The sequence below is a fragment of the Diospyros lotus genome, chromosome 11 (genome assembly GCF_014633365.1).
Source record: "Diospyros lotus cultivar Yz01 chromosome 11, ASM1463336v1, whole genome shotgun sequence".
Taxonomy (NCBI): domain Eukaryota; kingdom Viridiplantae; phylum Streptophyta; class Magnoliopsida; order Ericales; family Ebenaceae; genus Diospyros; species Diospyros lotus.
The window spans coordinates 19,301,840-19,327,826 of NC_068348.1; the positions used below are offsets into that span (position 1 = coordinate 19,301,840).

General features: G+C 35.3%; 3 protein-coding genes across 5 annotated transcripts in view; 1 reads left to right on the top strand and 2 right to left on the bottom strand.

The window, feature by feature from the left end:
- Positions 1–3,917, bottom strand: part of LOC127812949 (L-arabinokinase-like) — a 69,644-nt gene extending 65,727 nt beyond the window's left edge. Inside the window, exons 1-6 of one of the 3 annotated variants that reach the window (XM_052353565.1) lie at positions 3,680–3,917; positions 2,894–3,001; positions 2,488–2,556; positions 2,184–2,267; positions 1,878–1,954; positions 740–806 (exon numbers count right to left, since the gene is read on the bottom strand). In XM_052353565.1, coding sequence (XP_052209525.1) covers positions 740–806; positions 1,878–1,954; positions 2,184–2,267; positions 2,488–2,556; positions 2,894–3,001; positions 3,680–3,787 — 513 coding nt within the window. In that variant the 5' untranslated portion in view covers positions 3,788–3,917. Of the gene's footprint in view, positions 1–739; positions 807–1,877; positions 1,955–2,183; positions 2,341–2,487; positions 2,557–2,893; positions 3,002–3,679 lie in introns of those variants that run through there. The other 2 variants (XM_052353564.1, XM_052353566.1) reach the window with 2 other exon arrangements.
- Positions 3,918–12,918: 9,001 nt separating this feature from the next.
- LOC127813247 (myosin-binding protein 7-like) lies at positions 12,919–18,927 on the top strand. Its single transcript, XM_052354129.1, has 4 exons — positions 12,919–13,787; positions 13,880–15,490; positions 17,528–17,574; positions 18,245–18,927. Exons 2-4 carry the CDS (start codon positions 14,084–14,086, stop codon positions 18,345–18,347), a joined length of 1,557 nt encoding a protein of 518 aa, XP_052210089.1. The 5' UTR covers positions 12,919–13,787; positions 13,880–14,083; the 3' UTR covers positions 18,348–18,927.
- Positions 18,928–19,332: 405 nt separating this feature from the next.
- Positions 19,333–22,615, bottom strand: LOC127813248 (probable purine permease 11). The gene is made up of 3 exons (XM_052354130.1): positions 22,312–22,615; positions 21,794–22,209; positions 19,333–20,917 (listed from the first exon to the last, which is right to left on the bottom strand). The coding sequence occupies exons 1-3, from the start codon at positions 22,352–22,354 to the stop codon at positions 20,303–20,305; spliced, it is 1,074 nt and encodes a 357-aa protein (XP_052210090.1). The 5' UTR covers positions 22,355–22,615; the 3' UTR covers positions 19,333–20,302.
- Positions 22,616–25,987: the final 3,372 nt, after the last annotated feature.

The following is a 25,987-nucleotide window of genomic DNA, read 5'->3' on the forward strand; positions in this document are numbered from 1 at the left end:
TAATTATTGATTTTGTGTATGCGTTAAAATTGTAAAAAAAAGTAAAATAAATAGAATTCAAGTTTATAAAAATAAATAAATGAAATAGGGAGTGAACTAGAGAGGAGAATAGAGAGTGTGGGTTGGAGCACACACAGTCTTTGAAGCAAGTTAAAAATAGAGAGTGATTTGTTTATAATATAATAGGGAGGTGGGTTGGAGATGGGCTTAGTATATAGCTATATATAATTGTATTAGCATGAGGGTATTTTTTTACATCATGAACTCATGTATTTTCATATATATATGACATACTCAGTAGCTATGGTCTAACATAAACTTCTTCCTTTCTACATAACCCTTAAAGCATTAAGCTAATAGGATACATTTTGTGTTGGCAACTTGGAAAAGAAAAAAAGGGGGAATAAAACAACCGTAAGGAAATGGGAAGTTAAGAATCTTTTCATACTTTCTTTAATAACATCAAGGATTTGAGGCTAGTTAAATCATTTTACATTAGGTCAAAGTTCCTATGTTTCTTCACAAGCAGCATACCAGATATTTGTCACTTGACATGAAAAGGGAATGACCATCAAAGTAGAAAAAGAGGAGTGAAACTTTGAAGGGTTGAGTAAAAACAATGTGAAACGGAAAGAGTTTTGCCTTTTTTTTATTTTTGATAAATAAATGCTTTGGCATGTTTGGTGAAACAAGCAAAGGGTAACTAGAATTTAGCAAATAAGATAAAGCAAAGGGTCACCTGCCAAACTATTGAGCGATGATGATTACCAGCATCCATCACATATTCTGCGTAGATAAAATCCCAACTGCATATAGAGAAATGTTAGGTTGGCTCATAAATTAAAAATATACTTGAATTACAATGAACAGAGTAGGTAAGTGCCCTATTTGTCTATAGGTGATTGACATTTATGATAAGCTAGGATAAAATCATTTGGAAATGGCATTTACTATACACAGCTAGCAGTTGGAATCAAATATCATCGTTGATGGTGAGAACAGGGCCAAAAATATAGAAAAAAAATAAAAGAAATTAAGAGCATAATGTTGTTTCAAATAAAACTCGTTTTGATATAACAAATAATGGGCTTATGTTCATTGCAATCAGATCTCCAAAAATATGATTACCTAAGATGAGACAGTGATGTCTCAGCTCCAGAAAGGTGTAGTTCTACCTAAAATCAAATCCTAGAGAACTAAAAAGAACATCATAACACACAAGCTCGAGTCAGCAGTTCAGTAGGATGTCAGGCTTGTAACCGCTTTCATCATGCTATTGATTACCTTTTTGCTTTAACTTTATATATCTTTCTCCATCTTTTTTATCAAGTCTATCTGTCTATGGTATAAATTTTAATAGCTTTCGGCTTTGCTTCACTAACTACTTTTATTCATTATGACATTTATGTAAAGTCTGGTACCAAGCTTTCTTAGCTTTGATTTTCTCTCAAACCTCTTCATTCCACCACCAAGACTCTTTTTATTTGGTCACTCCACATTGGTTGGCTTCTCCTTCTATGGTCCAATCTCTTCTATACACTTTTTCCTTAAAAACGGTTTGTTTTCCACCTTTTAAATCCCAACATCTAATTATAGGGTTTTGTTTTTGTTGTTATTTTTTCTCCAATTTTTTGATATGGACACCAACGTCCAGACGTCAATGACAAGTGTAGAACAGTGGTATATGATGCCAAATTTCCCATTAACATAGAAAGCTTATATCACTGCAACAGTCAATAAATTGTGAAATTTTTATATAATTTTCCCTGAGCTACAGGAAGAAAAATTACAAAAGTAAATAGATTGAGTGAGGAAAAATCATGTCAAAAGAGAAAAAAAATGATTAAATAGAAACAAGTTAAAGAGTGTCAAGCAACCTGAAGTTCGTAACACAAACCGAGCGGATACCAGCATCAGCTGCTGCACGGCACGCAACTGGAACAACATCTGAAACCTGTAGATAAAAGTAGTTAACATCAGACAAGTATCTACCCATTATGAGGGACAACAATGTCAACATAACTCCAATGTTGTAAGGAGAAGACCACATTCCAGAAGGAAATTACACAACAGCTGACATTACATCCAACTAATGCCACCTATGTCACCCTGATGGGTACCAGTTTACAATAGTACAACAAATAGATCCAAATATAAGTTAATGGAAAGAAGCATTCAATTACCACTAGGTCAGCCTTTATGGAGTTCAACCACTCTACTTCTGTCGCCAAGATGGAAGCACGAGGAGCTACAGCTGTCTCGGAGTACTAGTTTATCCAAATAGAAATAAAAATACAACAAAACATAATGAAATAAAAATAAGAATGACAAGAATTCGTCCTGCAAACAGGCATGTAAAAAGATAAATTATAAATAATGTTATAGATCAAAAAGAGAAAATAAATGTTTAAGAATTCCTGAAGGAATTATGTGGGTTCTGATTACTAAAATACACATAGCTCTAATCACCTGTGATCAGGGTCATACCTTCTCCAATGAGGCAAGACGATCCACAGTCAAAGCATCTGCTTGAACAGCTCCACAGTCTAGCACCAGCTGTTTCCCAGATACACGTTACTTTAATGGAAAGACTTGTTATGCATATATACTAGTATTTTTATGGTTTTTAGAGCTCCAAGATAATTTTTCTACATTTACAAGGTTTAGCAATGCTGTCCTCCCTCCACATAAACATAACATAAATATAAATGTACATAAATGAGATAGAAAAAACTAATAGAAAAGGACATAATCCAACACAGGTTCCCCATCTTGAATTACTTTGTTTTATCATAGCTTACAATTTGCAAAAGAGAAAGAACAGAAGAAATCTGTCGATGAACTATCAGAATATTATTTCAAAATGCGACAATAATTATACAAATGAACATACCTTGCGGATGAAGAGCCGAGAAGACTGTATTTCACTTGTAAAGACAAAGTCAGGCGCACCTGTCACAACGTGAACATCGTGTCCTGCGAGAATCAGGTGTCGAACAACCTATACAGGACAAGAGCTAAACCAGTCAACAACCAAACAGAGAAACATTTTTTCACTTAGTTATTTGAACCTAAAGCAGAACGTGTATGAGAAGCACACTGAGCAATCGGAAAATTCACACACTAATCACTTAGCCCTCTTCTTCCCCATGAAACTGAACAAAAAGAGAGTATTTTGCCCTCTCGTTAGCAATTATTTTCCTTTCTCGGGAAACAAAAACCAGCTTACGTCCGAGACAAAGAAAAACGCTCATTCAATTGCATTCACATTCTATTATTTCCCCAATTTCAAAACAACGCAAACCACGGGAATCAAGTGTCTTCTTCAATTCTTTTCCTTTTTCTTTTTCTTTTTCTTTTCATCAGTTAAGAGGATCAACAATATCCCCGAATTAACTAGCCAGACTACCATTCATGCCCCTTATGCTCAACTAAATTCACAAAGTTGAGCAAAGTAAAGAAGCACGCAACCACAAAATTTTGCGCTTTAACGCAATAAAACACCGATTTCAAGTACCATATGATCAAAGCCAAACGAAGAAAATTTTCCAATTTTCAAGAACGAAAAGAACCCAGAATAGAATAAGCAGCAACAAACACTGAATCCCAAAACCCACGCCAAGGAACACAGAGAAGAGAAAAGAAAAGAAAGGGGGAGAGAGAAAGTAAGAGAGTGAACCTCAACAACGCGAGTGGCATGGCCAAAGCCATGGCCAGTCACATAATAGGCAAAGACAAGGCGCTTCCCTGAGTCTGAGACTTGGTCGGTCCCGTCATTGATCCTCATGCCTCTCTCTCTCTCTCTCTCTCTCTTCTGATGCTTCTTCTTCGCCGTCGTCGTGTTATTATTCTGGGTTTCTCTCTCTGAATTCTCAACTGGTCATAGAAGTTAGTAATAGACACGCGGAGGGGGCGAGTGGCAACGTTGTTGACGTAGGATAGCGTGCCGCTCTTATCCTTGTTTGTTATTGTTTTGGATTAGAAAAAGATATCTCACAAAGACGTCCAGTTTTATGGGACACGGAAAGATACGTTTTTTTTGTTTATCAGTAAAGGACACGCGCTATACTTCAAACATATCTTACTGACCCAAAATCCACCGCCATTTGTGATTCCTAATATAAAGGTCGTTGGACTATTTTGTAATTTCACACTTCTATTTGGAATAAATATTATTATTAAAATTTATTGTGTCCCGACAAAAACGGGCTCAAGTTAAAAAAAAAAAAAAAATCCAAAGATCATCGAGAGATCTTTCTATGTAGGCAGTCTCCATAAACCCTCAAAAGAGTCTATTGAGTGACCTGATCTCCTAGGTGACCTTATAGGGGTCACTTTCATATGTCTCCAAATATAGTTCTTTTGAAAATCCTATCTACCTCGTCATCGCAAAAAAATCTCTTAAAAAGATTAGATGATCATTTTCATAAGTCTTTCCCAATATCGTTAAGAAGCTTTTTCGGGAGTTGTTCTCTGGTCACCGAATCTCAAAAGCCTTCTTTAATAGCAAAAAATCATTCTAAGAAGTATTTTTAACCTCTTAAAAAGATTAAATGATCATTTCCATAAGTCTTTCCCAATATCGTTAAGAAGTCTTTTCAGAAGTTGTTCTCTAGTCACCGAATCTCAAAAGCCTTCTTTAATAGCAAAAGATCCTTCTAAGAAGTATTTTCAACCTCCTTAGAGTCTCTGAAAGACTATTTAAGTATGAATGCACAAGAATATATCAAATTTATTTCGATGTCTTTGTTTGAAAATTTAAAGAGATAAATTCAAGATAGATGAATGTTCTTTCACCTGTAAATTTTTTTCTCTATTAATAGGGATTAATCTCTTCAGTTGAGATATATTTAGAATTCTATTTAAACTATACTTTTATTGTTTTTATATTTTTATTTAAAAAAAATTAATTTAACCATTGAGAGACCCGTGTGAAAGACACTCTATATCCTTAATTGTTTATGTTTTATAGCTCCCTCGAAGATTAGAAATTTAAGACTTGTACTCTTTTATAATTATAAATTTATTATTATATTTAGAAAATAAAAAAATTAAAATAAATTTTATATATATAAAAAAAGATTAATTACATTTACGTCTCCTAAAATTAGGTTAAATTTAAGGGATATCTCTAGTTTGAAAAGTTATAGATTCCTCTTATACTATTAAAAAATAAAAATCAATTATTTTATACCTTTTCACTTTTTCCTCTCATCACTTTTTTAATTTTAGAGAAATAAGAAAAATAAAAAATAAAAAATCAATGATACCAAATCACATATCCACCGCAAGTCGCTACCGCAACCGTCACAAGCACTGGAGTCTAAATCCAACCCCAACGAATAGGAAGATATCCCTGACTTAACCATATCATAAGAAGATAAAGAAAGGAAAGATAAAGGGAATGAGCTATAACGATTCAAATATTTTTAAAATAACTGGAGATTTAAAAAATAAATTTAAATTTAATTTGGAGATAATTTGATGTTATCAATAAAATTTAGATAAGTGTGTTCGAAATTAATTTGACACGGTAATTGACTGAGATAATGGTTGAATACATAAATGTGTAAATATGTAAATATATCTTTAAAATTAAGAGTGATTTACTTAATCCAAAAATTGGTTAAAAAAAGATAGGTGAATATATACATATATTAAGATAATAATTAAGAGTCTTACAAAATGAGAGATTAGATAATAGTTTTCCACTTGAAGGAATTGAAGCAAGTGTTGCATAAGAGAGAAAATAAAAAAGAGTAGAGAAAATTAGTGGGGTAGAAGAAACATTCGCTACTAAGAAGATTATTCTCCAACTCGTGTAGTGTTTGCCCGACATGGGCATGCCCGGGGGGTGAGGGGAGGCCACACACCCATTTGATGTTGCCCAACGCGGGCAACATAATAATTTGTCACTACTAAGGGCGCGTTTGATAGCCCAAATTTTTCCAAGAAAATATAATTTTTTCACCCATTTTCTAACTTTTGCATTATTTGATAGTATTTTTTTTTTCTAAGGAACTCATTTTCCTACTAATGGTCACGTGAAGCTATTTTCCTTCAAATCAAGGAAATCAAATTCTTTGGGAGAGGAGATGAAATTTTCCTGACAATTGAACAATAGAGGTGGGCGGCTGCTGGGACGAGCAGGGCAGGCGGGGGGTTTGGTTAGGGGGGTTATTTAATAAATATAAATATATAAATATATGTATAAAAAGTGAATATGTTAAATTTGGGATGGTTATTTAATAAATATAAATGTATAAATATATGTATAAAAGTGAATATGTCAAAAATTATATATAAATTATTTCTTTAGAAAACAAAAAAAATTAATTTTGTAGTTTCATTTTTTGAGAAAATAATTTAATTAATTTAAAATATGTTATTATTTTAATTTTTTTGTACAAGATTTAATATTTTTTAATACATTTTCACCATTGAATTCCATAGAACATTTTCCATGAAAAATAATGCCTATCAAACACGAAATGCCAGGAAAATTATCCAATTCTATGAAAAATATTACCAATCAAATATCAAAAGATGGAAAATAATATTATTTTCTAGATAGAAAATTATACCAATCAAACAGCTTAAATTTTCAATTTTTAGGAATTCATTTTCCCTAGAATTCAATTCCCCAGAATGTATTTTCTTTCCACTTAAATTCCACCATTGCAATCAAATGCACCCTAAAATTAAATACAAACAAAGAGAGATAAGAAATCTAGGAAGAAGAAGCAAATATCTTTTTCCACAAAAATCAAGTACAATTGCTATAATTTCTCAAAATAAAAAAATAAAAAAAGCTCCCTTAAAACCTTAGGAGAGAGATAAAGTATGTGTTTACCAAAAAATATTTATAATACTAAATAAGCAAAAACAAAATTGCATGACGAATTTAATTGAGGTCACATTAAAGATCACATAGTCTTCTTCAATCATATTAACTTTAAAAAATATGATTTTATTGATGATATCTTATGTTTATAAATAATTTAAGAAATCTTCTATATAATGTATATTAAAATTATTATACCTATAAAAATTTGTTGTCTAATTTTTTTTCCTAAAAAATTTTCATACAAACAGCAAAACAAATGTGCCACATGGCACACACAAAAATGGCATTGTCTCCACTCTAATGTCTCTTTTTTACTCATGGATATAAAGATCTATATAAGACAAGACATATTTTTCAAGAATGGACATATATATAATATGGGTCATGCTATTTGTACATTATTTATGTACATTTTGAACTACACAATGCATATAAATACCTCTCGTCTCACCATTTTGGATGAGGATATTTTAAATATTGATACATCATTATATAGCCTAAGGTGTACATAATGATATATCAATACCATTTTTCTATATATATATATATTGAAGTTGGAGATATGTCTCAAGTGAAGAAGAATAAGAAATCGCTTGAAGATAAAATTACTCATTCATTACTTTTCATCTTTTGTCTCACTTGTTCATTTAGTTGGCCGAGACGAAGGATGAGAGAAAAAAAAATAAATAGAAATGGAAATGAAATGGTCATATTTGATATGAGCAATAATCAAAAGGTCATTACCATTAGAAAGAAGGGATATCATTGATGGCAAGTTGAGGGAGAAAATAAGTAAAATATATTAAAATTAATTCTGGTCGTCCAATTCACTTTATCTTCATTCTATATTTATAAACATACAAAGATAATAATAAAACTACAAAATAAAAAAAACATCTATTACTTTTGCTGAAAATTAACACAATATTAACCCACTAAACCAACTAAACATCTACTAAAATAACTAAATAGACTTGACCAACGCTTGTTGGACTCTCATTTTTTCATTAGTCATATTTCAATTCGTGTCCCACACGAGTTGTATGGTTGTTGCGCATATCACAACAATTAACTAGGATTAGTCAACTAGTGAAATAAGAGAGAGAATCAAATGAGAAAATGAAAAATAAATAAGAAAACAAAAAAACTAGTAATGGTTCACCATTGTGAAATGGGTTGGGTTTCAAGTGGAGCCTGGCCATGAGTTTTGGGTAGAACCCAACATCACCAGGTTTTAGTGTTGGAACCCAACAATCATTAGGTTCACTCGAGAGAGAGAGAGAGAGATAAGAGTATTTTTAAACTCAATGCTTTTTTTGTTTGTTTGCAAAACCTCAAGAGTGTCTCTGAAATTTACCACAAACTATACTGAAATAATAATATTGCAAAATAAAATTAATGCTTGTATCTTCTATGAGTAAATAGAATTTAAAATTAATTTTTCATAAACTTCAGGGGTTGGTGTTATATATATATATATATATATTCTGTAATATAAGCAAATATCATTTTTTATTGTTAAGAAGTTTTGTCAATAAATTGAATTCTCAAAAATATGCTTTATCTTTTTTATTTAGAAAAATTAAAAATAGCTGTTCCAAGTTGTCAACAAAATTTAAACTCATAACCTACACAATTAGAATAAATAAAAATACTTTAACCACTATACCAAGATCTCTTCATCTTTAAATTTTACTTAAAAAACTCAAAATTAAAATGTAATTATCAAATGCCATTAAATTAGCATTTATCTAAACTCTTTTAATTTTTTATTTACATGTGCTATTGTTGATTTGCTTTGGATGATGCTTTGATGATTAAAAAATTAGCCCCTTTGAAATTTGAAAATAAAAAATCAAAATCATGCTAAAGGACAAATTTATTCCAAATATGCTTTCAATATATACAAAATATTTGACGGCCTGACTTTTCAACTTGAAAGACAATAATATGTTCTTGAAAGATAATTTATTTCGAAATCAAATGATTTAAAAAAGTTATAAGTGTTAAAATATTTTCAAAAAGTTAAACACAAGGCAAAATTATTGACTTTGTTGGAAAAACAGTTAATTGGTTTATGCCTTAAATGATGGATTGTTGAAATAAGGCTAAACTGTTGACCTTTTTGCCAAAAGAATTGACCGATTTTGGCCTTCGAACAAAAATAATCAACTATTTTCATGAATTATCGACACAACAAAATGTTCTCTTTAATTTTTGTGAAAGTTCAAAAAGAGTCGATCGTAATTATAATATGTCAAAAGTTTCTCAAAATTGTCGATTTATTTATCAAAACACTTAACTATTTTTTTTAAATAAAAGTCAATCATTTTTAAGAGAAGTTGAATATTTGCCCAAATCCATAAGTGGTTTTCAAATTTCTAGATATAAACCATCAATTGGTTTGAAAGATTGTCCATAGTTTATTCATTAACATGTTTAAGCAACTAATTTTTACAAGTATTAAATATTTCCAATGACTGGTCAAACAGTTTTAATTCAAAGGTTGGACAAAATCTATAAATACCAACCCATGCACTAGAAGAAGTCAACACATACAAATCCAACAATTGTTCACATCCTTGACACTAGTGCTCAATCTTTCAATTTTTCTTTCAACCAAAGTTATATATCATTTGTAATATTTTGTTAAAAACTTATATATTTTACAGAGATTTTATAACTGAGAGTGTCAACTCTTATATCATTCTATTTGTAAATTGTGTTTAATTTTTAATAGTTTGTTAGATGACCTCCTCAACTATAAATAGAAGGTTGCATTTTTCTAGCAATTTACTAGAGTTTACTTGGTTTAAATAAGAGGCTTTTAGTAGATTTATAAAATCTCTAACGAGCAGTTGGGAGAGTGGATGTAAGTGGATTTTGCTGAACTACGATAAATCTTTGTGTCCATCTATTTTCTTGCTTTCTATTTCTTATGATTTGCAAATCTTAATTTATACTGATTGTTTCATTGCACTAAAAACCTATTTTCACTTAAAAAATTTGTAAAAATTTACCTACTTTCAAATCACCCAATTCACCCCTAATTAGGTATATGGTGACATAATTGTGTCAGTCTAACACAAATCACCTTTTTTATAATGATACGTATACATAAAGTACGAAGTATATATAATACACAAACAAATAATTAAATAATTCATTTCCCGACTCAAACTTTGGATGTCTAACTCATATATAATAAATTTTATTATTATATCAAAATTTATCATCAATTAAAAGTTACTTAAAAATAAAAACTAAATTGGAAGCACCAAATATCATCGTCTGAATCTAGGTCTTCATACAAAATAAAATAAAGACAAAATAGCTATCTAGTATAAAAAAATCGGACATTAAAATTCATGTAGAATATTTGAGAAACAACCACCACCTATTGGCTCTTGTTATAATTGATTAGATAATTTTTATTTATTTATTTGAGGTGTCCGAGTTTCATCTCTACTAATCTTTAGGGGTAGATGACATTTCCTCCTGATGCACCCTCTGAGTAAATTTGGATGCAGATACAATTTATACACACTCAGAATTGGATATTCGTTATAGTACATGAGAAATTTGTCTTTTTAGTTTTACTGTTGTCTTTTAATTAAATGTTATCTTTCAGTAATAATTTTTTTTTTTAAGTCACGATACTGATTCAAACTCTAATATTTTATGTGAAATTTTAAATATTTTATCGCCTCACCAAGGGGTTGATTAGGCAATTTTAAACCCCGGGGGGAGGGGGGGTTGATTAGGCAATTTTAAACTTTAGAATAGACTACTTAATGATACAAATCTGATATAAACTTTTAAAATTTTTAATACATATCAATTTTGTTAATAATATTATGACGGTATTATAAAATTAATATAAATTTAAAAGTTTAATATAAAATTAATAATTTTTAAAATTCGTTGTATTTTATTAATAATTTATCCTTATAATTATAGTAACAATTATTAAAAAATCCTATAATAATAGAATGCAACTGAGCGGGTGCATCATTATTGGTGACAAAGAAGTATTTTTAGCCTCCACGGGCATGGTGCAGTGGTAAAATGCTTAAAATTTATATGGAAGGTCACAAGTTCGAATCAGTACGATGACTTGAAAAACAAATTTATTGCTGGAAGGTAGATTAATTGTTAGAAAATATCATTTATTGCTGAAATACAATTATTAAGTTAGAAGATAACAATAAAGTTGGAAGGCAAATCCCGCATGAAATGTCTCAAAAGTCCAGCTCTGAGTGTATATAAATTGCATCTGTATTTCGAATTTACTCAGAAAGTGTATTAACAGGGAAGGTCAGCCGCTTATGATGATTAGTCGAGCGAAGCTTGAATACCCCGATAAATTAAAAATATATATATATTTTTATATTCATGTGTAAACCATATTATGAAATATTTGTATGTAAAATAAAAGAATAAACTATATTTTTTGCATCCTTAAGATTTAGTTTAATAATACTCAATATATATCCTCTATATTTTGACATTAATAAAATAGGATAAATTTTTTTTTTATGCCGTTTCAAATTCTCATTTTTTTTCTTTCTCATTCTAATAAAATAGGTTGATTGTGCATTAATTGCCAATTTAAAACTGTCACGTGTCATTATCCTAAATTCTCATAAAATTCTTTCTCTTTTTCCCTATTTCCTCCCCCCTCTCTCACCTTTGGTTATTGCCCATGGTTGTAAACCCTCATTCTAACCTCTGTTTACTGTTATTGCAGTCGTCGCCGTTCACTTCCTACATTGACGTTTGTCGCCGTAGTAGACCTTTCTCCTACATCGACCCTCATTTTAGTTGCGGTAACAAACCTTCCTCGCCACTATTTGTAGGGGCGGATTCAGAAATTTATGTAGGGGGATGATGGAATTTTTTTTTAACATGTAAAATTATACATCACAGAATTTAGGGTGAGCTATAATTTTTTAAGACTAATTTATTATTAAAAATTAAATTTTTAATATAAAATTAATTTTAATTGTGAGCTGCCCTGGGCTTCAACGTAGATCCACCCTTAACTGTTTGCCTCTTGCCATTGCGCTCGTTGCTATTCTCCTCCTACAACAACAACCATAAAAGAGAGATAGGGAGAGAAAGAGAATAAGAAATGGTTTTATGGGAATTTGAAGTAGTGAAATATGATAACTTTGTCAAGCCTAGGGTAGCTCAAACGTAAATCCACCCCTAACTGTTTGCCTCTTGTCATTGCGCTCGTTGCTATTCTCCTTTTACAACAACAACCAGAAAAGAGAGATAGGGAGAGAAGGAGAATAAGAAACGATTTTATGAGAATTTGAAGTAGCAAAATATGATAACTTTTGATTGACAGGTAATACACAATCAACCCACAACAGCACCACATGTATTTTTTGTTTGACGCGTGTGTATAATTGTGAGCTCTAATTAACGATTAATTGGCGAGTAAAGAATGAAAAATGATTTTAAAAAATAAATAAATAATGGATAATATTTTAAAATTTAATTACTAAATAATAATCCAAAGCAAAATTCAATTAACAATGGTGTAATTCACTCGTTGGAGTTGCACCACAAATAATGCAATTCCATCAACAACGTTGCTTTCAACTTGAAGTGTAATTGAGCCAAAAGTGAGGGTTGATTGGGTAGCAGGGCATATTGTTGGCCTCTGTTTAAAGAGGCCAACACAATACAATACTGATTGAAGTGTTTCATTCAAGCCATTAAAGTTTAAACACCCAAAAATAAAATCACTCACACACACATACAAAATTGTTAAGAATCATGTTAGATGTACATCTATTTTGTACATCTTGGACTATATAAGGGGGTATTATGGCCAAAATACCCTGCGCCTCACATGCGCTTCACGCGTCTCTATGAGTCTCATGAGGAATTTTTTTGTCATAATATCCTTTATGTAGTTTAATATGTACAAAATAGATATACCAATAGCATTTTCCAATTGTTAAAGTTAGAGAGAATTACAAACAATTATTATTCTATATATATACACACACACGTGCTTCAAATAAGCAATATTTAGGTGGAGTTGCAGTTGCAAGCAAGCTCACTAGACACGCACATTGCTTGGTGACCTTCCCTTTCCTTCCCTTCCCTTCCCTTCTCTTCCCCGTCTGTCTCATTGTGATCTCCGCATCTCACCAGAAGCTTCTTCTTCCCCATCTTGTGTCTACAATTTTGTTTCTTAAGCAACTTACGGGAACCCACGATCCATTCTCTGTCTCAAAAATCAAATGCGGATCCGGCAATGGGAAAGGCTAGCCATGCCGCTGTTGGAGCAAACACCAGCTCAGCTTCTATCCCCGCAGGCTAACCAAATCACGCAGAAGATATCCACATGGTGATGATTGACGATGAAGAGGCGGCCATACCATATATAGATATAGCACAGAGATATGGTCGACCGATTCCTTTCCTGTTTCGGGTGGGAAGGAAGACGGAGACAACAATGGGGTGGACTTTGATTGACTATATTCCCGGTTTAGGTTATTGGTTGTAGCTCCGGCAAAATCTCCCAAATTCCATCGCCAATTCACAAGTCACAACCTTTCATCCATCCAATTTGCCTAATATTTTGTCCCCTCGACTGCAATCTCGGAACTGTCTATTTCTCTCTCTCTCTCTCTCTCTCTCTCGCGACGCAATGACAGAAAAATAAGGGTTTCGCTTCGTTTCAGCTCTATTCTCTCTCTGCGTCGCTCGCGCCTCAATATTTCCCTTCCTTTCTCCCGCTTTTCTCGATCGCCAGACCGAAGGGAAGCCCTCTTCAGGGGGGGCTAATGGCTTTGTCCACCACCATGTCGCTAAATCTTCCGTCCTTGTTGCCTTTCCCGGAAAATATTTTCACGGGGGACGCTTTGAGCCCGCCTGGAGTTTCCTTTTGCATTTTGCTTCTTCTATCTCTTTCAAGGTAATCGAATTAGCCCCCCCCCCCCCCCCCCCCCCACACGTGGTTGAACTGTTTGGATTGTGATGTTTTTGTGTTGTTCTCGATTCTTGTAGGCCATTAATTTGTTTGATTTGTTGATCTGGGAGGATTGATGGATTGGCGGGGCCGAGGGAGGGGAAATTACATCTCAATGGTATTATGTAGCTATGCATATGGGAGAGGGGATTCAAGAGCGCGTACATCTTAATTTGTTTGCATTCTTTATTTTTTCTATTTTATGATTGTTGCGATTAAATTCAGTTTGGCGTTGGTTTTGAATGCGTATGACTGTTATGGATTTCAATACTTCAGCAAGTTCGGACAAATGTTGTGATTGTGCATGTAGTTCTTCAACCATGGGCCGGTCCCTTTATGGGACTTGGTTTCGGTCGGTGAAGAGGAAATTTGATGAGGTTGAGGAAGACGAAAATAGGCTAGTTATTCCTGGATTGGATTTTCCACACGTTGCTCGAGTTGAAACTGAGAATGAGCGTGATGCATTGCGCGAGATGGTTAACAGCCAGCAGCAAACCATACAGGATCTAATACTTGAATTGGAGGAGGAGCGGAATGCTGCCTCCACAGCTGCAAATGAAGCCATGTCAATGATCTTAAGGTTGCAGAGGGAGAAGGCTGAAATTCAGATGGAGGCCCGCCAATTTAAGCGGTTAACTGAGGAAAAGATGGCACATGATCAACAGGAGCTCTCAGCTTTGGAGGATTTGTTGTATAAGAGAGAGCAGGCTATTCAATCTCTCTATTGTGAGGTGCAGGCTTACAAACATAGAATGCTTAGCTTTGGGCTTACGGAGTCAGAGATAGACGTGGGACGTGCCATGAGCCAAAATAATAGTTTGGCTGGAAACCTTGATTCCCAGCCTGAATTCCCACCCTATAATTATCCTCCACTCAAGTGCAATTCGAATGAAAACCAAGGTCATTTTGAAGTTGACAATGATGTGGTTGATGTTGAGAAATATGCATTTGGAGAGACTCCCCGTTCTCTGGATCATTTAAAAGATTTGGACTACAGGATCAATCAATTGGAGAGAACTCCAAGGCATATTCCACTAGATGGGGATGTTTCTAGTGCAAAGAGTGTGTTTGAAAAGGTTATAGTTGGCCAGTCTCCTCGTCCGCCTAGGCATTTTCGGAGATTCTCCACTGAGAGTTCAACTTCATTCTTTGCAACTGCTAAAGAAATTGGTCAATATTTTGCTGCTGACTCACCAAGATTTGCTGGCAGTTTCCGGAAGATGGAATGCTCACAGACAGAGGACTTCTCAAACTTGAGAAAGGTGGATAATGTATCAGAAGCAGGAGATGACCTTAGTGACAGAATATATACCATTGATTCTGTTCAAGGAATAACGTACAATGGTTTCTCAGAGAGTAAGCCTACCATTGGAGCAAGTGAAGATTATTTAACTACTCCAAGGCAGTCAATGATCCAAGCAGATGCAGGAGATCCTGAAATCACGAAGTTGTACATGAGGCTTCAGGCACTTGAGGCTGATAGAGAATCAATGAGGCAGGCACTCATTTCCATGCGGACTGACAAAGCTCAACTTGTTTTATTGAAGGAGATAGCTCAAAATTTGTGTAAAGAAATGTCCCCAGCAAAAAGTATGCCTTTGAAGAAGCAATCTCTTTATGGAAGGTTGTCCTTCACATCAGTGTTTAAGGTATGTTGTATGGTCATGTTGGTGAACAATTCATATTGCAAACTTTTAACTATGTGCATGTTATATATGGGCTTCCTGATATGTGGTATATATAGTTTTCCTTCTGTCATTTGCTGTTGGCTAGGGTCAAAAGCTCCTTCTGATGTAGTATATGGGTAATAGGGTTCACTAACATTTGACCAGTTCATTCCTTTCATTTCCTTTTATCTTTTTCCCTGATCATTTGAGCCATAGTTCACATACAAACAAGGCTTCACTAGAAGTCTCTGGCAAGAGTTTAAAATATCAGTAGCTGGATTGTTTAGGTTTAGTGCCTTGCTACAATCATTTGGGTTATTACTAATTATTAATGCATTTTCAATGGAACTAGTTAGATTATGGTTGTCAATACTATACTAGACAAGGTACTGGTTTTGCTATTAGAACAGTTTGGTCTTGGATTATTTCAGTGAACTAAAAGCCGGCCAAGGCGGCCGCCGCGATTAAGCCCTAGTCGGCACCCCTAGGCGCCGGGCCCGATCGGCGCCTAGCCGCCTGGGTCGGGCGCGGCCTGGGCCGATTATGTTTCAGCTTCCCTCTCTCTCGTCGTTACTCTCTCTCTCTCGCCGCTTTCCCCTTCTCTCTCGCTTTCCCGTTCACTCTCTGGTCGGACTTGTTGCCGCCGATCGGGCCGTTTTCTCCCGCCGGTTCTCGCTCTTCTTCCTCCGGTAAGTATGGCCATCTTCCTCCTTCCTCCTTGCTCCTTGCTACTTGCTGCTTGCTGCGCCATCTTCGTCCTTGCTCGTTGCTGCTTGCTGCGCTCTTGCTGCAAGCAGCAAGCCAACTTCCTCCTTGGCAAGTAGCAAGTTACAATACTCAAGACAAAAAAAAAAAAGAAGAATGAAAAATTTGTTGTTCAATACTCAGCAAGCAGCAAGCAAACAAATTTGTACATTTTTAATTTACATCAAAATGTTAAAATTAAAAAAAAAAAATTCCTAGGCCCCTAGGCGCTAGGCCCCCATCTGGCATCTGACTAACACCTAGCCCGTATTAAAACTGCTTAGATACCGCTTTGCATATATTGCTATAATAAATTAATACAAAACAATATAAGTAAATTGAAATCAATACAAAATAATTGGATTGAAACTATTTTTGGGTATAAATGAGACATTATTAACCTTTTCTCTTTGAGAATTAAATTTAAACTAATACAAAATAATATAAACAAATTACAAAAGACATAGAAATACACTTAAACATTAAACAAAACATATACATAGATATAGAAAAATAAAATGTAGATACTATGCAAATTTGATCCTTAGTAATTCAGCAAAACAAACTTAGATATAGAGAAGTTAAAAACAACTCAAGCAATTTAATTTGAAAAAAAAAAAAAACTCGAGCAATTGAAGTAGACAATTACAGAAGAATCAACTATTGAAGTAACAAAAAAATTCTGAACAAATTCTGTTTATTCTCATCAATAGTGAAGCCAAAAATATGTAGTATAGAGAAACATGTATTGAAGGACTGGAAAAAACCAAATCTATACAGCTATTATAATTTATACAGAGTTGTGATAAAGAGATGTTATATTCAAAATTAGTTTGGGGGTATGAGACTTTGAGTTGTGAGATTATGGGAGGTTGAGAGCCAAAAATAATAAAAAATTAGAAATTCTTAAGGCCTTGGCAACATTTCAGTATTGGTCGGCACTGTCAAATACCACTCACTATTACCTAGTGCCAGCCTGTGCCGGTTACTACCTTAGCCAGAATGGGAATTTTTATTTATTTTTAACTGGAATTACTACAGTGCGATATGTACTAGTCACTATGGCATGGGATCGACTACTTTGAGTTTGACTTAGATGCCTGAATTTTGTTGGGGACTTCTACCATGCATTTCAGAAATCTTTGGTTAAAATATTCTCTAACATCATATGGTGCATTTGCACTTAATGAATATGTAATTTCACCTGCTCTGCCATTTTGTCACCACAATGTTTTGCCCAGTTTCACTTACCATTTTGTTGTTTGTTTTGATCAGTGGATTGTATCATTTGTCCTGTGGAGAAAGAAAGCACTTCGAAGCAAGTGAGTGGATGACTACTTGGCATTGCTTTTGACTTATTTATGTCCTTTAGGACGACTGTTCTATTTTTTTCTTCTTGTGCATTGTCATGACTCATGAACTTGTTGAATTCTTTCACTAAATTTGATAGCTTGTTGCCCAAAACTACACCAGATTTTCCTAGTGGATTCCTTTTTGGTTCACATTACTTTTTCATAGTTTTAAGAAAATGTGCTTCTGAAGGATCAATTTTGAATTTTTCTTAAATTGATCAGTGCTAACTTGGTGTCAGTTCAGAGTTTAAGATAATTTGCTATATTTGTGAAATTGTTTGGAAGCAAATGCATATAGAAGCCTTCAATGATGAGAAACTGCAGGAAGAAAACTGGGAATAATCTTGGGAAAAAAAATGAAAATTTAACTTAATTGGGAAAAACACATTAGGAAAATTTAATCCGTTTCTTGTTGGAAAATGTTGTGCTATTTTGATTCCTTAAGGAGACCTGGAAAAGCACCTTTGTCCATTTTACCTTGATTAACTTGGTTCATGAAATATATATATGGTAATTAGGTTTTCAGTGCTTATAAGATAGTTATGAGCCAAACTTCTCTAATTATTCTGTTATTGTGAAAGTGGTGTGTTTGGAAACCAATGTAGGTTCTTGGTTTTAATTTCAGTATAATTTCTGCCAGGTACATGTTTGGGATGTCGACCAACAATGCAGGCTTGTTAATACTTTTAGACAAGGGTCCTCGCATTGGGCAATGGAGATGTCTTTCAAGTACGCGAGTATGAGACATTCTTGATTGTATGAAGCCGCTGCTACATGACCACTAACTTCTTCCAGATCACGATACACCTTAATTTGGGTTTCCGTTTCCTGTTCTTGATTCCTTGTTGCCATATATAGACATGGATGTTGTGCTGTGTTTTTCAAATTCTTGTTGACAGGATTGAATATTTTCCGGTTGATGGCTAAAACATTGATCGACGATGATGTGGTAGAAGCCAGCACAGGTTTGCATGCTTGTAAGTTATGTATAGTACTGATTCATCATGTATGATTGATTGATTCTCCAGCCAATGGGTTAGGTTGTGCCTATTGCTGTTTCTTGTTGAATAGCACTCAATCTGTAATTGATGCAGGGTTGGTTATGGGAATCTGTTTGTGAGCTTATACTGTATATTTCTATTTCAATTTCATTTTTTCTTTATTTGGACGGCCCTATTGGAGATGAGACATTGCGATGCTATACGAAGGCTCTGAAGTTGTAAATTTTGATGATTTTCATGAGATTATTTGTAAGGCCCACTTGTACAATAATCATATCAATAATATCATATTGGAAATGTGAAATTTACTCGTTCTATGTAATGAGTAGAATTGTCTCCTCGTTTCCTAGTTTTTGCTCATCCCCATCCCCATCTCCATGATTGATAGTTGGATAAATATAAAGTAACAGTTGGTGCCTTAGGGTTTCACCAAAGAATGAAAAATTGATGCCTCAAAATGAAAGGGAAATTCAAACTCAAGCTGAATCCAATAGTATTAGTTGCTATATAGTATTGGGAGAGGATATAAGCAATGGATCCATATCCTCGTTCTTTTACCCATATTTTCATTCTTGTTCTCACATCCGTAATCACACTTTTTAGAGTATTTTGTACAACTCCTATACTCATAATATAATAGGTACTTTAATACTTGATATATATATTTTTTAACAAATGCATATTTATAGTTTAAATAACATTAAAACAATTTGATAACAAAAGAATATGATATTAATGTAAGTGAAAAGCTAAACAAAATAACAATTATAAAATTTTAAAGTATGTTAATCCATTAAATAAGAAAAAATATCACCTTGATTCTTCAATGTAGCTGCCTATCAAGTGACATAAACTGTGCAACCTGGTGATCCAAATCCTCCAACGGAACGTTCTGCAAGAGTGATCGGAATGGTACGGTTCTCACATAGGTTCCAAACAAGCTTTAAGTCAGTGACAGCTTAAGTTTCTAGATTAGCTAGCTAACGATGCGATGCCATCTTCTAACAATATATGAAATTTGATAGTGTATATCAAGAAGAAGAAGAAGAAGAAGAAGGAGATCATGTCCGTTAATTTTCTTATTTTGTTTTGTTTTTCTTGGATCACCAGATGCCATAATTTACGGGCTTTGCAGTTGCCTGACGGTTTAGGTCTCTAACTAATTATGAACCTTGTGAGTAAGTGGAAATTAAGTGAGAAACTTTGTATAAGTCTTGGGTGGAAGCTGCTTAATTTCAACTGCAAAAACAGTCAACAAGCTTCACCAATTGGGAAAGAGGAAGCATTAGGATTAGCCATTGTTGTCGCCCATTTGCCAAACCAAACCTGGAGAAGTTAGCTCTGAGGGGGTTGGGTTCACTTGTTGATGAAGCTTGCAGGGCTCCAAAGATCTCATCATTTTGATCATTTGATGTTACAGACTGCATTGATTTCGAAGAGATTACCTCCTTTTCATAATGGTGTCTTCTATTTTCCACTTCATACAACTTCATAGATTTTAGAGTTGATGGAAGGTCACAGCCATAAATAATAGGCTAGACCAGAGTAGCTTGACAAGTTCATCCTTTTGAACTTTTTAATTGTGAATGATACTATCAGTCTAATTTTCTAGTCAAATAGTAAAAGTGTTTACTTTATACCGCATTGACGCAAAAAGCAAAGAGTATACCTTCCTGTTTTTTTCTCTATCTTTCTTCTCACATGTTCAAACGGTTTTCTGGTTTAGATTCATCCAGATAATGCTGATAAACGTAGGAAAGGGAACCCCAAACGGCCAGCATCATGGCTATCACCTTCACACCGTCCATCTTGTCGTGGAAGAACAGGGCCGCCAGAATCGGAACCGCCGGCAAAGCCAAGGCGCTGATCACGTTCGAGAACAGCGACGACGCCTCGAATATCAGCCCCAGCAGCCCCACCGACGATATCTGCCACGTCACCGCCGTCCACACCAGCGTCATCACGTACGAAACTCGCCCCTCTTCGTACTCCTCCATCTCCCGCTTCAGTCCCCTCCACTCTCCGCCGGCGAAGAGCCCCACCGCGCACAAGCAGGTGGCCACGAACGACGGGTATATCTGCATCTCCATCACTGCTCGGAACGTTTCTTTCTTGATTATCTTGGCGAAGGAGAGCTGGACGAGGGAGAGATACAGGGAATATGTGGCGGATGCGCCGAGAGTGCAGAGAAAGCCGATTATGTACTTCCCGCCCGAGACGTTCGTCGAGGGGTCGGAGTCGGAGTGGACGGCGAGAAGGGAGGCGGAGACGGTGAGGACGACCACTGAGTTGAAGATCAGAGCGGTGAACTTCTGGAAGTTGGGGATACAGAAAAATCAAACACCAGACAGAATGACAGAATTAGAATTAGAATTGGACGGTGTTTGGCTTATTTAATCAAAATCCAATTTTATAAACTCCTGGGATAGAAGCCGTGACTTTTTGTGTTCCTGATTTTGATTATCTCAGATAGGTAAATCATAAGTTAGATTTTTGATCCCTGCGCAAGACCACCAAGATCAAACTCATGCACATCTGGTCAACCTATGCCGTGAGACAACTTTATAAACTCTTCAATAATTATTATAGTTTGTTTTGTTTAATTATTTAATTTATAATTAAACTTTTTGGAGAGCTTATTTGGTAAGGTTAATTATTTTTTAAGCCTCATTATAGTTATAATTATTTCTTTGGACTCATAACTTTTATTTATGTTTCGATCTCTATAATTTAAACACATCTAATCCTTTACATTATAAAGCAATATTATAACACCTACTTTCAGCACATAAATTGAAATTAAAAATATCGTGTTATATGTATCAATAAATTGAAATTAGAGATATCATGTTATATGTATCGATAGAACGAGCCCAAATCTTATGAAACCGAATCATAAAATTTGATTGCGCTTCATCACGAGATAAAGCCCGATCATAAAACCTGACTAGACTTAACCTAATTGGGTTTCATCTAAGATGAAACTCGGGGTTTCATCTAAAGGTGTCAACGATAAATTATGTGATAATATTTTTGTCATTTAAGCCTTTCAATCATCTTCTCGGTAATTTAATTTATTTGTATGAATAGCATTTTTCTAATTTTATTTGAGCATCAAGCAGTAGTAATAAGGGGCGTTATTACCTTAATATAATAAATGGCATCACCATCAGAACAAGTGAGATTACCTGAGAGTTGAGATAGTAGGAGAAGACGGCGTTAAAGGCGAGCTGCGAGGCGCAGAGGAGGGAGTAGGTGGAGACGGGGAGGTAGAGGAGGCCGTAAGAGTACATCATGTTGTCCCCGGTCAGGAGCAGGCCAAAGAAGAGGTAGAGCCAGCCGTGAGCGGCGGCCGGGGGAGGCTCCGTCGGAGGGAAGAAGCAAAGGAGCGGAATTAGGATGGGAAAGCCGGCCGATTGAACAAGCGTCGCCATCCATTTACTGTTTCCGCCCTTGTCGTAGTACAATCGCCCCAGGAGGGTCGCCGCTGACTGGCCGGCAAGCAGCAAGAGGATGTAGAGAGAGACACGAAGCCACCAATATCTGTGGTGTTTCGACCCTGGAATCTGATCAAGTCTGCTGGGTAATTCACTGTCTTCTTCGCCTGCGAGAAATTAAAGAAGAAGAAGAAGAAGAGTCAATTCACTGTAAATCAAAAATTGCTAAAATGAATGGTCTTCTTCTTTTTCTTCTTCTTCTTCGTCACCTGGGGCTTGAATTTGCAGTACTGTTGCATGAGGAGGTTCCATGGTGCTCTTGTGTAGCTTTTTCTTTCGGCAACGACCTCCTTCTCTCTTTAGTCTGAGAATTCATACACCCAATAGTAACGGCATCAGCAAACTAAACACCAACCAACCAGAACTCAAATAGCTTTTGCAGTCTCATCAACTAGTAGTACTACTGGCCGAAAAGGAGAGGAGATTGATTTGTGTGCTGTTTTGACTTAGTTTGTCGTTGGACTAATACTGTACGTAATAAGAGAACATCTCATCTCATCTCATCTCATCATATTCAAATGGAACTGTCAACTGGGTGTTCCTTCTGGTCATATTTTGTGAGCTATTATTAGTTTCATTTCCTTTTCAGTCCAGACAGCTGGGATGCATAGCAAATATATTAATATATATATGAATTAATAATTTAATATGGCTCATCAGTGTTTGTATTTGTGGATTGAAAAAATAAATTTTACAGAATGCCGCTGCAGCATCAATCATTGTGATGACACAATATTTTATACAATTAAATTAAGACGGCAATATCATTTTTTATTTGAAAAATGCTATTTGTACAAAAAATTTTTTTACAGAAGACTTATAGGGATGATATATCGCGATATATCACGATATTTTGATCCCTATTCATCCTCTTCTCCCTCTCTCCCCTTCCCTCGCCGTTGCAATCTCACATGTTGTCGTTCTTCGCCTCTGCCTGCTCTCGCTGCCGCCTCTCCTCACCATCGCCTTGCCTCAGTCGCATCACCTCGCCGCTGCAACCTCCGCTGTCTCGCCCCGTCGCCTTTGCTGCCTCGCCCCATCACCTCATCGCATTGCCTCAGTCGCCTCACCTCGCCGATGCCACTAGGGCCGACGGTGTGAGAGGGAGAGCGAGAGAGAGACAGAGAGAGAGAGAGATGCAATTGGGCATTTGAGTCATTAATTATAGGGACAAAATAGATATTTTGATTGCCCTGTAAAATTTCTATAACATTTATTCTGTACAAATAGCATGACTCTTTTATTTTAGCAAATAAAGGCATTTGTGGACGTTTGTTCCAAATTAATAATTGATTTATACTTTTAATTTGCTTGAAGGAGAAGAGTAGATGAACCAAAAAGCCAAGTGTCCAAGCCAGCCCTTACCCTGGCCTGTGGACCAATAATTCGCTTAATGTTCTTAGTATAAAAAATATTTCTCTTCGGCATATGCATAACACCATAATTTCCAGCTCCAAGACGCTAATATTGCTAGAAAGGAACGTAAAGAGGGTGAGAAATTAATTTGAAAATTGGTGTGGAGATCATATTCGTGATAAATTGTCCTAGTTGAAGTTGTTGCAATGTTATTGGCAAAACGCCCTCAAGATTGGACAAAGTCATAAAAATTTGTAACTCAAAAGTTATAGAATGAAAAGTTATTTTCCATCCACTTGGATTCTTCATTTTATAATTGGATGAAAGGACATGTCATTTTTTCTTAAAGATCACACCTATAAGTAAACAAAATATCACATCATTTTTGTTAAGTGATGAGCTCAAGTCTAAGGAAAGGGAACCACAACTCATCAAGAGACTCGGGCCCACAATCATCGAGTGAGCTGAGCGAGTGACTGACCGATAAGTTAGTCGAGTAACTGATCAAGAGATTAGTTGAGTGACTCGAGAAGATAGTCCAGTAATTTACTAAGAAGCTAAGTGACCAAGAGATCGATATGGTTGAAAGACTGAGAAAATCGACTAACCTCGTAACGAGAGACTTGAGTGCCCTTTTCTAGAAGTCTCTCTCGATATCACCTAGGGATCCTTTCGAGAGAGCTTCAAAAGTCACTCATTCACAAGAAGATCTATGTTCAAGAGACTCTTTTAGGTCATTGAGACTTGAAAGCCTCTCTCCAAATAATGCGAGAGACCTTTCTGGGATACTACAAACCCTGAGAGATCTAATCCCTGGATATTACTTACATGAGACCATGAAGAATTAATGAGTCAAACTTATCTCCAATGTGCCCGTTTACAAATCCAAAAGGTATCTGATATGCTCATTGAAGAATGTAGTTTTTTTGGTATATTCATCTTTATAAATAGGAGAATCCTCCTCCAGTTGAGGTACATTCAAAACTTTACATTTACTGTAGCTTTATTTGTTCTGCATTATACATTTGCATTTAAAGATTTACTTAAGTATCTAAGGTCCCGTGTGAGAGGTCATCTGCACCCTTAACCAATTTCTTCTTTGCAGGTCACTTGCAGACTCTGATCGAGACATTCTTCTACTACAAAGAAATTTATTATTGTATTTAAACAACAACACTTTTAAAAAGACAAACCATTATTTAATTTTAAACTAAAAGACTTGTCTCTTAATTTGAAACATAACTAATTAGTTTTTGTTGGAGAGTCCTAAGATTCTAAGAAGTCTTTCTATGGGAAAGAGTATGAAACAAAAGAGAAGACTATTGAAGATATGGGCCTCGGTTATGGGCTGATGCGTCAAGATAGAGAAGAAGAACTAAAGGGATAAACTTCCTAAAAAGTAGGGGTGTGCATTCGGTTATAATCGAACCGAATTGAACTGAATTGCATGTAATAACTGAATCAAACCAACCGATTAATTCCAGTTAACCGAACTAATCGAAATCTAAACTAAGTTAACCGAATCGATAACCGATTGGGAAAAATCAGTAAAAGAACAAACCGATTTGCTGAAATGAAATACAATAACATCTATTGAATTGATACAGAAAAATGCAAAACCATTTAGAGATTGAGAGAAATACAAATCAATTTGTGCAAAACAATAAAATACAAACGAAAAACGCAGCAAAGAAAGAAATATAAGAAACTAACCTCATTGAGTCAAAAAAAATTGAACAATTAAAACCCTAACCTAACGTCAATACTAACCTCTGTTTGACGATCGGTCATCGTTGGTACTTGGTATGGGTCGATCGTCCAAGCACAAGGAAGGGAAGAAACAAGGAGACGAAGCCTCGTGCGATCAGTGAAGGGAAAGACGTCGGTCTGGGTTTGATGAAGGGGACGACGATCGGTGAAGGGAAAGGCGGGGGGCGACCGACTGTTGACGGAAAAGAGAAAGGCATTGAAGGTGGAGGCGACACCGATGGCGACAAACTCGAAGGATCTCTCTCGGCATCTCGCGTCCATCTCGGTCCAGCCTTTCAGTTCCAGGTGAGTGAGAGTCTCTGATTCTCTGCCTTGGGTGCCGGGGCATCGATGTCGGCATCGGAGGGGGTAATGGTGTCGCCGTGCCAGAGCATCGGAGATGATGGAAGGGAGAGAGCGAAGCGAGGAAGGATCGATTTGATCCTTTCGCCTTTAGGGTCTTCTCTCATCTGCCTTTACGTGACTTTGGTTTGACGGTGGGGATATTTTCACTTTGCTTTATAAACCCAAAACTGTGTTGTTTTTGTAAGTTTAAGTTCGGTTCGGTTATTTCAAGCAAAAAATCGAACTGAACATCGAAAATCGAATTTTCTAAAAAAATTAACCGAAACAAAATTTTGAAAAAAAATAACCGAACCGAACCGATTGAACTCGCTAGTTCGGTTCGGTTACTTCGGTTTAACCGAAGTTGTGCTCACCCCTACTAAAAAGTAGGAGAAATTGTAGGAATAGGATTCAAATAATGTTGTATCCAATCAA